Genomic DNA, 15862 nt, shown 5'->3' on the forward strand with positions numbered 1-15862 from the left:
CTACCCCGGGGGGGGGGGGGGGGGGAGCTAAAGCCCAAGGGCTTCAGCCTCAGGTGGGGGGACCTGTAATCTGAGCCTCGCTGCCCAGGGCCGAAGCTTGAGCCTCGCCGCCCAGGGCCAAAGCCCTGGCTGTGGGGCTCGGGCTTCAGCTTCAGCCCGGGGTAGTGGGGCTCAGGCTTCGGCCCCAGGCCCCAACAAGTCTAACGCCAGCTCTGGCAATCCCATTAAAACGGAGTCACAACCCATTTTGGGGTCCCAACCCACAGTTTGAGAATCACTGGATTAGACTAATATTTTCATAGAAGTCATAAAAGAAATACTTGGACTCTTATTATTCATGTTACCCTTCCATGAGACTATTCTGTCTTCGTTTAGTTGTACAAGCCTTATGTTTAGCGTCAAGCATAAGGTAACCAACCACCAGATATAAACAAGATTAGTGTTCATTGGCCAATGATATTGCTATACACTCTGCTCTGCAAACAAAACAGACCTACCCAGTGGCCGATTAGCTACTGGGCCAATGGGGCCCGTCTCCAGGGACCCCAGCCAATTGGGGGGCCCACAGAAAAATGGGAACCCCGCCTGGCGCTTGTGCCAGGGAGCAGGAGCTTGCCCCACTCTGCCTGCCTGGCACTTCTGCCAGGGGACTGCAGGCAGACGGGGGAGGAGGGGCCCCCACTTGCTCTGGCCCAGAGTCCCACCAACTCTTAATCCGCCTCTGGACCTACTACTCAAACTCTACAACATACAAACAATCTGTTACAAATAATACATTAATGGAGAACTGACCCAAAAAAGTTAATATGTAACATGGGTAAAAGAAAAGTAGAAACAGGTACAAAGGCAGGACACACACACACACACACACACACACAAAAAGACATCCTTCCATGACAGATAGAATCCACTTGGGTGGCTTTATGAAGATCAGAAGTTATACTCATTTCACTATGAAGATTTTCACAAAGATGTATATTTGGTATTTTGATAACAGTAGAGGAATACTGCTATACATCAAAGCTCTTCATCAGATACTCAGTAACCAGAAGAGAGGATAATTTGTCTAACGTCACAGGGCAACTCAGTGGCAATGTTGGGAAGAGAATCCAGTTTTCTGGACATCCAGTCCTGGGCTAAATCTGCAAAGCAGTAGGTGCCTCTCTATAGATCAGGGATGGCCAAACTTACTGACCCTCCAAGCCACATATAACAATCTTCAGAAGTTCAAGAGCCGGGGTGCCCCTGACAGGGCTGAGGGCTTCAGCCTGGATCCTGCGCCAGGTGGGGCTGAAGCCCCGTGACACTCCCTGCCCTGCAGGGCTGAAGCCCCAAGACACCCCCCCTTCCCGCAAGGCAGAAGCCTCTGCCCCATCACCCTGCTGCAAGGCAGAGGTCCTGAGCTCCCCCCAGCAGTCTGGTAGGTGAAGAATGGAGGGGAACCTTGGGGTCTTCGCGAGCTGCACTTTAATGGTAAAGCCACATGAGCCACAGTTTTGCCACCCCTGCTATAGATGTTTTCAGGCATTGTTTTTGATTGACACCAATATTTATTAGCCTAATTTCTCTAAGCCACTAAGTTTACTCAAAGATTTTCTGCCTATAAGCAGACAAATCCTGAATATCTAGAATTCTATTTTAACCCCTCTTTTTCTAGCCATCATCATACCTACTAGAACAAAAGTCAATATCCTACCACAGCAGAGCCTGGTGCCAGCCAGAGAAAGTAGAAGGAGCAGCTTCAGCTAGAAACACGCAAACAATCTTTTTGTCCTCCCTTAAGAAGTTGAAAGGGACAGGTTTGGAGAACACGAAATGGACACGGGGTGTTTGTATGTTCCACTTTACAGGTATAAGCAGAAAATGAACCGTTCAAACTCAAGCAACAGTGTTGTGGGCAGCTGTGGAGAGCACCAGCAGTATTTGCCCTTCTGAAATGCTGACTAAAGAGAAAGGGGATTCTTTACTAAAGCAGGTTTTGTAGTTTTGGATTTTTGTTATTGTTGTTGGGTTTTATTTAAGTCTCTCTCCCCTTGAGTAAGATTAGACTCTGGAAAGCTGACAGCCTTGGATTTAATAAATTTCCAACAAATGAGCAGAGAATAAGTAATGAAGAATCTGAGTTTATTTTTCATTAAAGTTTAAAGAAAACTGTAGACAGTGCAGTTATAATACATATATAAATTGAGACATGTTATTGGTACACAACCTCTCTGTCCACTCCTTAAGTATAACGAGCCATTTCAAAATTCAACAGACCACAGAGGAGATTTTCAAAGCAATTCAAGGGATTCAGTAGTGATGTGAAACTCTCAACTATTACACAGAATGAGAAATATACAGCAGAGTTTAGCTCTACCTTCTCTTGCCATGAAACATGAAATATCCTAATTCACTTAAACAACCAACCTGTTGGACTACAAGAAGCAACAAGAAATCCAAAGTATGAGAATATAATTATAAGCTTCAGCATTTTCTGTTCATCTAAGAATAGGCAAGAAACATTAAAGGAGATCTTATCTGAATATACTAACTAGTAAATGTGTTTCCTTTTATTTGCTTCATTAAACTATGGGTTAATCAGGTCATAGAATCATAGAATATCAGGGTTGGAAGGGACCTCAGGAGGTCATCTAGTCCAACCCCCTGCTCAAAGCAGGACCAATCCCCAGACAGATTTTTACCCCAGTTCCCAAAGTGGCCCCCTCAAGGATTGAACTCACAACCCTGGGTTTAGCAGCCCAATGCTCAAACCACTGAGCTATCCCTCCCCCCCACCATCTAGAAGTATCTCAGGGGGAAAAGTGAGTTTGGCTATGATGAATTCCATTTCCTGTACGTCTACATCTCTATTCAAATTTCTCGTGAGTCTCCTGAAGGACCCAAAAAGATAGCTGTGATCAAGATTTGAAAAGTCTGCTATTGAAAAGGAAATAGATAAAAAAAATAGATATTCTAGCCTTCTTTCTTCAGCTTGGCTTCAACTGTGTGTCCGCTGCAGACCTTCACCACTCATTTCCCCCCTGGGGGCCAAAACTAGCACACTCCAGTTCTCTATCTAGAAACACTGTTGAAAAGAACCTGTTGCTCTGACCTATGTATTTGTGATACCCTGTACCCCATGTTCACCACTTTTATATGGTTATGATACATTTTGTACAAAGTATGCCTTGTGAGTGATCATTTGAAAATTTAATCTGCTGAATATTATCTTGTTGAAACATATGCAAACATCACTGCATGTAAAATGATGAGATTTTGCTATGTGATTGTTACTGAAATACGTTGCAGATCTGGGTAACACCCACAAATTATTTTTTGAGGGCTTGTTTACACTGGCAAGTTTTGTCGCCAAAAACTGCCTTTTGGCAACAAAACAGCAAGAGCACACACACACTACAATGGGACTTTTGTCACAGAGAACACACAGTTTTGGCAACAAAAAACTTCCACCCCAGGAGAGACTTTTGTCTTTCCCCCTCCCTTTATTGTCAGCTATGGAAGTATCTGTGTGCTGCTCTGTTTGAGGAACAAACAAAGAGCAAATAATTGGAATGCTCCTGATCTGCCCTGCACTAGGGACACAGCAGCAGGCAGACTGCTGCTGCAGGAGTAGGGGGACAAACTGCTGTGCTGCTTTGCCATTCCTCAGCACAGAGAGCTCACAGAGCTACTTGTGATGCTGTTCTCCGCAGCTGAGGGGGCTGTGGGAGAATGGGAGAGAATCCCAAGATGCACAGCGATCAGCTCTTCCTTCCCACAACGCTGCACTGTGGGATACATACCCATGATGCATTGCTCACCCTGTAGATGGTGTCCCCAATGTGGACATGATCTGTCGACAGAAGGAGCAAGTTTGAACACCCTTTGGCGATTTGTTTTGTCGACTTTTGGCTGTCGACATAAGTTCTGTCAACAAAACTTGGTAGTGTAGACAAGCCCTCAGAGACAAAGGCACACTAGCAAGGTGCTAAAGGGCCATTACCTGGCCCTTAACTGGCCTACTATACTTAACTGGCCATCCACCAGCAGTGGAGAAGTATAAACAAGAAGTTTACATTTCATCCTAGAGACAGTTTGAATCTCATGCACACAGATAACTGTTTGTCTACAACCCAGTGGGGGGGGAGGGATAATCCTCAAAGAGAGGAGAAGGCTATAAAAGAAGAGAGTGACCTCCCCATCACCCCTTTCTTCCTCCCATCCCTCTGCTCAGGGCATCAACAAATACTAAAGCACATTGAACTGAGGGACTGGTCCCTGGCTCAAAGAAAATCCAGCCTGTGAACTGTTACAGCTCATGGTGAGAGATATTTGGCTTTTAAGTTCGTTTAGGTAGTAGCTTGTGTTTCTCTTCTCATTTCTTTTGTAACCAATTCTGACTTTTATATTTTATCACTATTAATCCTTAAAATCTATTTTTCTCTACATGAAAAACTTGTTTTATTTAAACCATTGTGTTTGGGAACCTCTACTTAGGATGACAAGGCTGGTGCAGAATCATTACCCAGTGTTGGAATGACAGATGAGCTTACACTGTCCAGAAGAATACAGAGCAGTGCAAGACGCGCATTTCTGGGGCACAAGGCTGGGACTGGGTATATGCAGGTGTCGCCGTGTAAGTAATTTATGTTTGGCTAGGCTTGTAGCACCCAATACTGTGTAGCTGGGAGCAAGTTACATGCTGGAGGCTGTCTATGAACAGGCCAGGTGTGGCTGTTCTGGCAGCAAGTCAGTGTAAGAGGCATCCCAGGCTAGAGACTTAAGGGGGCACCGCTGTTCAATAGTCCAGATTGTACCCTGGGGAATGTCACAGTGTTTTAATACTTTACAGCCCCAGTAACTTGACTTTCTGGCTCCATTTCTTTTCATTTCTGTACTTCATGTACTTGCACATTCTCTTTAGGGGAAGAGATTGTCTTTTCAAGAGAAGACATTACTTTTGATTCCATAATGAACTTAGACTAGGCAGACCTTTTAAACAGCATGAAAGCTTTGGTATAACCTCCAAATATCCTGATTATTCAAGAATTGAGTCTATTTTAATTGCAAGACAAGAAGTTAGTGTGGAGGATTGCATCTTGGTGATCCAGTCAATGGGTTAACACACCACAGCTTCTTCAAGACTTTAAAAAAAATGTTGGCTAATATCAAAAAATTCCTCAAATTATCACTGAGCTAGATTTATAAAATGTTTTATGGACAGGACCTTGTACACTGATTTATCAGATAAAAAAATCTAATGCATAGTGCTTCAATAGTCATTCTTTAAGAAGTACTGTGAATGAGCTTACATGCTTGATTAAAGATGTTGCACAAATTATTGTGTAAAAATGTCTTTATTTGTTTGATAATTTTATATGTATACCTGCTATTAAATGGAACAGATGTAGCGATATCACAAATGTTAAGAGATTCTACAAAACTGCATATCATTAAATTCAGTTAGATACCCAGTGCTATTAGAACAGGGTTTTTGGTCATCTCCTCCTCACACTCCCATCCAAATGTGCAAAAAACAGTAGTAAAGAATTCAATAAAATAAAAACAAAGACAGGTTCACTTAACCTTTGGCTCAGTTTAAGAAAGCAAGCGCATTACTGCTGCCTCTTTAATTGGGGTGGAATAAGATGCCAGAACAAAATCCTGCTGGAGAGTACTACAAAGCAAATGGCAAGGGAACATGATTTACATACTCAGTAGCTATCTCAACACACAAGACTAGGAAACAGGGAGCTAGACGCCTCAATGCTGGCTGTCCATATCATAGGGCATGTCTACACTTGCAGATGTAAAGCGCTTTGAGTTAAACCAGCCTTCATAGAGCGCAGTAGGGAAAGCGCTGCAATCTGTCCACACTGACAGCTTCAAGCGCACTGGCGTGGCCACATTTGCAGCGGCATTGGGAGTGGTGCATTATGGGCCGCTATCCCAGCATGCAAGTGACTGCAACATGCTTTTAAAATGGGAGGGGTGGGGTGGAGTGTGACAGGGAGTGTGTTGTGTGTATGTGGGGGGGGGGGAGAGTGGGTTTTTGGGGGGCTGAGAGCATGTCAGCATACTGTCTTGTAAGTTCAGACAGCAGCAGACCTCCCTTCTCCCACCCCCCACCCCCAGCATTCCACAGTAATGGTTGCTTTGTCTCGGAGCCGGCTGTCAGAAACTGACCTTTCAAAGTCGCATTCCTAGGCAAGTTCAAAACAATGACCAGAGTGGCCATTTGACTTAAGGGGATTATGGGACATTTCCGGAGGCCGATCAGAGCACAGTAACGCAACACCTCGTTCACATTGACGCCAGGGCACTGTAACCAAGGTGCAGCAAACGTTATTCCTCTCGCCCAGGTGGAGTACCAGCAGCACTGTAGCTGCGGAGTCAGAGTGCTCTACGTGCCTTACCAGTGTGGACGGGTAGGGAGCTAGTGCGCCCGGGGCTCCTTTATTGCGCTGTAACTTGCAAATGTAGCCAAGCCCTTAGTTCCTAACATTTTTGGGCTCTAAAGCAGGTAAACTCCATAACACCAAATTTTTGAAGAAACAATGTCAGAACCACCACTCAAGCCTACTAGCTTCAGTGTTCCAAGTGTTTTTCAAGTTTGTGGCAAAATAGATTTCAGCCAGAAGGGCCACAAGTGAGCCAGACGCTGGCTGTTAGTTCGGGCACCGGAATGGTGTGAGGTATTTTAGGGAGCATAGTCCCAGGGATAAGTGCTCTGCAAGGCTTGGATGTATGATAATGTGACCGATAAAGAACAAAAGTTAGCATCTACACAATAAGGAGTGCAACTGTACATATGCTAAAGTATTGCACCTCCACCCAAGGAAATTGTGAACTTGTAGCTCATATTACAGTGAACAGGAAATGTCAGTGCAATATCAAGAAATCATTTGATACAGCCACTGTTTATATTAAATTCTAATTTTATTACTACTTTGTCCTATTCCACTCTCCACTTATTTGCTGTAGCCATCTGTTGTCTCCCATCAGATGCTAAGATTATGAATTTTCTGGGGCAGTTCTGGGCCTATTTATTACGGGTGTATACAACACCTAGAACAAGGCCTTGATAGGGGCCTCCAAGCACTAAAATATCAAATAAAGTGATACTTTCCCCTTTAAATATAAAGTGAGCATCTACTTTTACTACTAAAATGTTATGCCTCAAGTGGTAGTTCTCTTAGTGCTTGTCTACATGGGAAATTTTTTCTAGTTATACAGGTATAGTTAAACCATTGTAGTTATAGCAGTGAAACTCCCCATGTGGACACACTTACAAAACAAAAACACACTTACTCTGGGGTCCCTCCCATTCATCTTATGCCATTTCCAAAGTGACATAAGTTAATATGGAAAAAACACTCATACTGGAATAATATCTATAAAACAGTCATATCTATAAAACTACAGTGGTTTACATTTACACCCTACCTCATACTGGTATACCTTTCCATTTAAACAAGTACTCAAGCACAGGAAAGCTACATATGCAACCTACAAATTTCAAAGCGAACAGACACTTTCATTAGTAGTTATAACATTTCTGTCCAAGAATCTCTCTAGGATTTTATCAAAATTAAAAAGGTACTTAAATACAATGGACTTAAGATCAGAAATTGTTCAGACAGTTGGTACAAAGAACACTGATGAAAAGAGTGGCTGCTTGAAAGTTAATTATACTTAGATGCAGCATCTGTTCAGGATATCAAAATCTATGAGGTGCCAGTATTGTTATATATGAATATCCACAGTTTATTAATTGGGGAAAAACTTCAGACAGGGACCAGCCCTGTCTTTGTGTCTTGGAACATTAATTTATTTGCTTATTTAGGAGGAATGAGGGAATTTCTAGAAAGACAAAACATAATAAAATTACTGGAGAATGTTTTTTAGTGGAGATGTTTCACATATTGCCTCAATGATACTGTATCAGGTTAGGTTAGTTTGAAAGTGAAGAGATTTTTTTTCCGAATTCAAGCTGAGTTCTTTTCTGTTCGAAACAATGCTAGTAACAGACCCTGCAGGCCAAATTCTGCCCTAAAATAAGCCTGGGCAACCCCATTGTCTTTACTGGGATTGCACTGGTTTAGGGGTGAGGGGGTGAATGGGGGGGGGGGGGAAATTGGTCCTGCAAATCAAACTTAATTTTGTACACATATTAACCAAAGTAGACTTCAGCTTGTACTTCGTACATCAGTTGGTTCTGCATTGTTAACAGAAGTAAAGTCTTACTGCTATCTCTAGTAAATAGTAAGAAAATCTGACTCCCAATACACAGGGAGATCTTAAAAGTTACTTTAAATGAGAACTGATTTTTTAAATTAAATTTTCTCTAACACACCGTAAGATTTGGAAAGTGTGTTTATACATCCTTCCTAACCTGCAGTTCAGAAATTTGCTCTGATTGCAACATACCATATGTTGTCCTGGTTCCTGACTAAGGCTTCTAGGTGCTACAATAATATAAATAATGACTCTTCATCCTTCCTTTGAAAAATTACACTGGATACAAAACAAGGGTATGCAGCATCATGCTCAAGGTACATGAAGCTGGAAAACAGTTTATATTACATAGCTGTTGCTAATCACATTATTGGATCAGGTTACCTGTCAACTGACAAAAGACACCACGTTTGTTTGGGCAATAGTTGTAAGTGGGAAAGTGAAATACTGTATAACCTTAAAAAAGTCTGAACATAGTAAAACTGCTGGTAACAGAATAAATAAAATATTTTCCCAACTCTTAACTAAACTATTTCCTCTTCCGTAACACTCCTTTTTAATTTTTTTACACAAGTGAGCAATAGACTCATTGAATTCTGTGAAGTGGCAAAAAAATCTTATTGTAATGATCACATTTATCAGCTGTACTAAACAGTTTCTCAAGTACTATCAATTTAAAAGGGCTAAATTCCCAAAAATTCTACTACTACCACCACCACTCTTGTCGTAAGCTGATGTTTGTCTGCTTGATTCCCATAGAGGCTACTTAAAGATTATGTCCTATCTTCAGCTCCTTCACAGAATTCAATGAGCCTGTCTGTCAGTTTAAGGGAAGCAAACACGTTAATACAAGGTCAGCTGGACTGTTTGGAGTCAGATCTTGTGGGAGATCTATGTGCAGCAGCAGACAGGTGAACATAGAGAAAATAAACAGTGTTGTGATAAGGGAATGATCAGGTTGATGGAAGAGGAAGAAGGAAAAGTAACCTAGTGGGTGCAGAGGGATCCATGTTAGGCCCAGTCTCTCTCAAGATTTTCAGTAGTGTTCTAAAAGAGGTATAGGCAGCATGTTAATGAAATATGAAAGTTATATCACTGAAAGGCAGTGTGAACACGTCAAGAGGGAAATACAAAAGGCTTATCTACAATAAACCTCAAGCCATGGGAATGAATCTGGTTATAGAACACTTATCCCTTAACCCAGGTAGAAACAGGGCTGTAAACAGGTTCTCTGACTCTTGTATTTGTAGCATAAACTAGGACTTTGAGATCTGAGGTGTGGGCAGAAAACATGCGACTTCACCGGGGGGAGAGTCGGGGGGGACCTAATAAATCTGAGGAAGTAATTCAGATAACTCACTGAGAGAAGTGGTAATGATGAAATTCTTGAGTGATAATGGACAGCAAGTTAGACATAAATTTGCAATTTGATATAGCAGTAAGAGAAGCCCAATCCTGGGCTGTGTAAAAAGTGACACATTCGGTATTAGTTTAATTATACCTCAAGCATCCTAGATTTTGCAGCACATTTGCATTTTGGGCAATTATGCCTTCCTGTTCCATAGCACCAAGCTGAGCAAAAGTCTATAGATGAGAAAAGAGACTTCCCCCCCAAGTCTGCTTTTTGGCTAAAAGGAAGGTGTATGAGTTCTAAGCTCCCTTCTTCTACAATGACTTCTGTTTATATTTCTGTGTATTTCACAATCCTTGCTATTGAGCATAGCCTCACATCCTTACCCGTGGAGGAATGCAAACATCATTCTCCTCATCTCTGAGAGGCTGAACAAAGTCACTTCTGGAAGAACTAAACCCAGGTCTCTATTATGAAAGACTCAAGTCTCATTCACACTGCTTTAGACAGAAGGTTTCAGAACTATGTACTTGTAATCACTGATATAACTACTAGATCACTCACCTCTCCCAGAGCCAGAAATATAACCAAGAAATTCTGACCACCAATATTCTACTGCTATATAGAAAGCAGCTGTATAACCACCGGCAAAGTTTCACATCACCAGTAGTGACTGGTCCACACAGAGATTAGCCCTTTAGTGCAAAAGTGAGAGATCTGTACTTGGAATCTGATCGTACAGGTGAGCTCTCACAGCCCTTAATTGGGGGCACTGCATTTTTAAACAAAATTTCTCTTCCAACTGTTTTGTAGGGCTTTGAGTTATAATAGGTATTTACAGTGGGGGTTTCTTTTCATAGACTTTAAAGTCAGAAAAGACCACCATGATCATCTAGTCTGACCTCCTGAACATTAGTGTTAAGAGAATCTTACCCACCCATGCCTTTAATAGACCCCTAACCTCTGGCTCAGTGTTAGTTTACTTAACATTTGTCATCTTCCTACTAGTTCTCCAGTCAGTCTCAGGAAAAAACAGGATAGACAAGACCTGAATTTCTAGTATATCAGACCTACGGCCGGGGGGGGGGGGGGGGGGGGGAAAGACTTTCAAAACCTTCATACATCTTAACACAGCACCACTTGCTCTGAAAAAACAAGTTCTTTGTAGATCTTATTGCCTGCAATAAACCTAAGCACCACAGCAGAGATCAGTGTCCAGACACAAGCAATTATCTTTGTCACAGAAATATAGATTGAGGAACCATCTCTGCTGCAACAAGTTGAAGATATATCTAGGCCTCCTACATATGGTAATGGAAACAGCAAATCCTTTTCTGCATGAAACCCTGACTGATGCAAGTCTACAAAATGATCTTTCAAATTAGAGAGCTTATTTCATGCAAATTTATAAAGAGTCATTGCTGAAACAATACAGAAGGGAGATCAAAATCAAATCAGATATACATACATACATACACACACATTTAACAAGAGACATGGGTAGATTAAAGTGGCAAGTCAATGTGACACGAAAGTCAAGTCAACTCAGAAAGAGCAAGCCTACAGAAAGTTACCTTTAGAACAATGTATTGGCATAGTTTTTTGACACCTAGTAGCCTAGAAATAGCTTAACATTTGACTATTCTCACATAATGAGTGACCATATTGTACTATGAGAAAGGTTGCAAACAGAAAAGTAACAAAGCTGTGGAATTCAAACAAATTGGTTCTCTTCAAACCCTGGGAATTCAGCACACTCTCCACTACAACACTACATACAGAGGCCCCTTCTACAACAAAAGCAGCTGAAGGGGACTTTTGCAAGGAAAACTGAGAAGAACTCAAGGAACACATTGTCCTGTTGGAAGGACAGGTTTTTGCTCTTGCTCCCATCGCAAAAGTGTTGCATGCAAACCTAGTAATGCCCTCATGATCAATGAGAGGCCTGGACTATCCATGTAACAGCCATTTTCATCTGCAGTGGCTTTTGCCCCCAACTCTATCTAGAGGAGGGGAAGTTATGACGCATTAGGTCTCTCAGAGAAATTATGAAGGGCCCAAGGGAAAATGACGAACAAACATATTCCCTCGTTACCCACCCCACCCTAATCCATTCCAGCCACGGATGTTAAACTGTGTGAAGAGCCTTCCCACAGAGCCGGGGGCAAGAAATAGGAGTGCCACTGAGCCCCCCTTTCCATAAATAAGGACTAAGATCATCCCCATGTGAGTCTCAGGCACATGATTTGATCCAGCAACGCATCTCTCTATCACTAGGCCACCTGGCTGACATCACTGTTTCCACTGTTGCATTGTAGAATCTCAGGCTTTAGAAAGCTTCAATGAATAAAACAAGATTTCAGCTACAAAATAATATTCAAGCAAGTTTTTTCTGGGGGGAGGAAGCTCTCCTTAAGAGAGGATATGTAGAACTAAAAAATGTCTTACCAGGAAAGCAAGAAACAAAAGTAGTTACACCTTGTATCAGAAATTCCATGTCTAAACTATACATGTTCTCTTTAATATTATACCTATTTCTTTTGCAATTTTGTAAGCTTCTTCTGGTGTCTTTGCAACTAGTCCATGTGGAACAGAAATACCAGCCTCTTGCAACAGTTCCATGCTCAGGTATTCATGCAGTGACAGGCTCCTTTGTTGCTGCTGTTGCACCTGAAACCCATGGCTATTGAATAGTCCTGGACCTCCAGCAAGTACCTAAGAAAATTAAAGAAAGTGATTGTTTTTCAAACAGGGTGCCCTCTATTTAACCACAAATTCTATGTTAAACGCACAAGAACTATGGAATTTGAAGAATGGATTTATGTGAGATGGTACATTCTGGTACAATAAGGTTGCACAATGATAAATGCCACCGCACTAGGAAATTTAACATGAAAGTGTAAGAGTCACTTACAGTTTTCTTAAAACAAAATCCAGTGCGCTCAGTTTAACACTTAGCATTTTACATAAAAAGTGTAAAGACTGACAGAATTAGATACAGACAGCAAAATGTATGGTAAAAGCTAAACTATTTATCTTTAAAACACTTTTCTGCATAACAGATATATAAATTAAGAGGCATAAGCAGTGGCTAAAAAGGGGCATTGTACACCAGTTTCAGTAATTAAATGAATGGGTTGTACAGAGTTTGACCAATCTAGCAAAGTGACTGTTGACAGGACTTAGCATTGCTATCTTGGTCTCCAGACTGTTGTAAAAGCAGAAAAAAATCCAGATTTAACTTTCTCTATTAGACATTATCAATACTTGATGTCAAGTGCCAGCAATTAATCAGAGGGTTGCATAGAAGGCAAGCCAGTATCAAAAATATTTAAGTCAAGTAGAGAGAAAATATGCTCGAGACTGAAACCAGGACATTCCACTATCAACACAGTCACTTCTTCATGGAAACAGACACACAGTGAGTGCTCCAGGAGTTTCTGGATAGACACTAACCAGAAACAAGAGAGCGAATGGAGCAAACGAGGGTAGAATTCTGATCTTACTACACAACCCTGACACCAATGCAATGTGAACAAGACTATGAAAAGCTATTATTGGAAAAACTACTGCATTGTGTCCAGATTTTAAAGAACACGCTACTAGATAGCATAAACCAAGAATTTGTGTTTAACACAAAAGAGAATGATTTCCAACAATACTAGAAAAAGGCATTTTTGTTTTCTAAATTTAAGTGTAGAAGAGCACATTGCTTAACTTTTTGCACATAATTTGTCCTATTGAAGTTAATGGGTTTAATTTATATACATATTTGCAAGACTGGAACCAAAGGTATTTCACTGTTCAAGCTGACTGAAGTACAAGAAATGTTTAATTTTTAAGATTCTCTTAGTTTAGGCAAAGGTGTTATTAGCAAGAGTGACATATAAATACATTGATTTTTAACTGGACACTGATTTTTAAATCCTGGAATTTGAGGGAATTCTTTTTATATTTCTGTGACGCATGGCTAGAAAGGGTTAAACATCCTTCAAAATAAATAACCTACAGAAGACATGTGGGGAGATAATGTTTGTGTTTTTGTGTATTTACATATGTATGAGTAGGGTGGACAATGTAATCAACAGTCCCTGTCTATGCTGTATTCAGATAATTCAGAGGTCAAAAGAACATCCTATCATGCAAGTGAATTGTAAACATGGGATATCTCCTTATTCATCTCTCTTTGAAATGTACTGTGAATGGTGGAGGAACAAGCAAATGGCCTTATGTTAATACACATAGCTAAGTACCAGTGATGGACCTCCTTCAAAGTTATCCTAATTACCTTTTGTTCCCCGAGGAATTCCAACTTGTCAAAAAACATGAAATTGTATAAAGGATCCTTGGGTCCTGATTCTGTCATCTCAGATCTGCTTCCGCTTCAACAGGGGAAGTTTGAGTCACAAGACTGAGGTCCCAATTATGCTGGTACGCCCTGAATATGATATTTGGACATTGGACTATGACCTATGAACTAATTTCTAAAGGAACTCTTTGCAACTTCAAAGCTCACCATCTCTGCTATGAATCTGAACCTCCATGGATTGAACTCATGTCTGTATGTATATTGATCTTTTAACCATACTCCCTCTCTTTTGTTTTCTAATAAATTTTAGTTTAGTTAATAAGAATTGGCTGTAGCGTGTATTTGGGTAAGATCTGAAACATTCATTAACCTGGGAGGTAATGTGTCCGATCCTTTGGGATTGGTAGAACCCTTTATTTTATATGATGAAATAAGATTTACAAAAATATTCATCATATTTGATGTGGGTACCTGGACGGAGGCCTGAGGCTGGATCACTTTAAGGGAACTGTATTGTTTGGACTTCTGAGTAACCAGTAAGGTAATAAAGAAGCTGTTTTATGCTGGCTTGGTGAATCTAAGTATTGGACTATCCATCAGCTTGTGGGGGTTTATCTGCCCCATTCTTGGCAGTTCACCCTAACTGAGTGACCATAGCAGGTCCCCACTGGGACCCTGGTCACAATTTCAAACGCCCTAAAATAAGCAAACAAGAGTTTGACTGGGAAATTCAAGCTTGACAAAGGAGAGCAAAGCCTATTTAAATATCAGGAGGATCACTACTGCAAACTGTACACTCTTTACTTTGCTTCCTGTTCAAATGAAAGGTGTTTGTTACAGCAGCTGCTGTTTCTCAAACTGACCAGCAGTGCCCCTCAAAGACTCTGCAGTGTAATATGGCAGCGCCAGCCTTCCTCCATTTGTGGCAGGGAGAGGCGCAGACACATCGAATCTGTTTGCCTCACTGGCCCCTGTTTTGGTTTGTATTAAATTCCCTGTAGTTATGCTAACGGAAGCAAGGAAAATAGGCTGAAAACAAACGTTCATGTGATCCAGCACCCGGGGGGTGGGAGGAGACCATTGGTACCTACTAAAGCAACCAGCCCGCAGGACCTCAGGTGGCCCGTGTTACTACAGGGCTAAGGGGGGGGGGGGGGGCTTTCCATCGCCACAGCGATGGGGGCAGACAGAAGCCAGCAGTCACGGCGCGGTGGGAACGGCCATGGGACAGATGTAAACACCCCCTCCCCCACCGCCGTCCAGCCCGACACACGCACTTGGGTGCTCCCGGCCCGGGACAACCGAAGGGCCGATCTCTGCCGCCCCGGGACACGCCGCGGCCCAACTGCTCCCGCCTCCTACTGACCCGAACCAGACCCTGAGAAGCCCGTCACGTTAACAGCCCCCCGGCTTCCCCCGCCAGGCGCTTCTGCGCCCCCCGGGGCTGGCGGGCCCGGGGGCGGAATGTCACAGCGAGTGACCCCGAGCCGGAGCCCTCACCCCAGCCAAGCCCTCGCCCCGCGCGCCCGGGCAGCGGGGGTCACCTTGGCGGCGGCACCGAACGACACCCGACCGCCGTTGTTCCTCAGCCCGGCCGACACCCGGCTGCAAATCATGGACGCCGCCATGACCGAACCTTGTCGGCTTCCCACTCACCGCGCACGCACGCGCGCCGGTGCTACCATAGAGCGCGGAGGGGTAGAAAAGGCCTCGGCTCCGCCTCTCCTGACACGGCGGTCCCAGCTGGGGAACTCTATGGTCTCTGGACTCTCGCGGTGCCTCCGAGCGCAGCGCTGCCCTCTAGCGAGGGGAACCAGCAACGGCAGGAGCCCGCCCGGCTGGGATTGACTGGCCAGCGGCAGCGAGACGGGGGCTCTTGGGAAGAGCCTCGCCCCAGGCCCGATGGCTTCACTGGAGCCTGACCTGAGGCTCATTGAAGCCAATGGAAAGCGCCCCAGTGACTGCGGGGAGCAGTGGCTGTT

General features: G+C 42.9%; 1 protein-coding gene across 1 annotated transcript in view; it reads right to left on the minus strand.

Annotated features, from left to right (window-relative positions):
• SUCLA2 (succinate-CoA ligase ADP-forming subunit beta) overlaps positions 1–15528 on the minus strand; it is a 43532-nt gene extending 28004 nt beyond the window's left edge. The window contains exons 1-2 of the mRNA XM_065405561.1: positions 15425–15528; positions 12103–12286 (exon numbers count right to left, since the gene is read on the minus strand). Of these exons, the coding sequence (XP_065261633.1) occupies positions 12103–12286; positions 15425–15508 (268 nt within the window). The 5' untranslated portion in view covers positions 15509–15528. The remainder of the gene's footprint in view (positions 1–12102; positions 12287–15424) is intronic.
• Between the last annotated feature and the right edge of the window lie 334 nt (positions 15529–15862).

This window comes from Emys orbicularis, chromosome 1 (genome assembly GCF_028017835.1).
Source record: "Emys orbicularis isolate rEmyOrb1 chromosome 1, rEmyOrb1.hap1, whole genome shotgun sequence".
Lineage (NCBI taxonomy): Eukaryota > Metazoa > Chordata > Testudines > Emydidae > Emys > Emys orbicularis.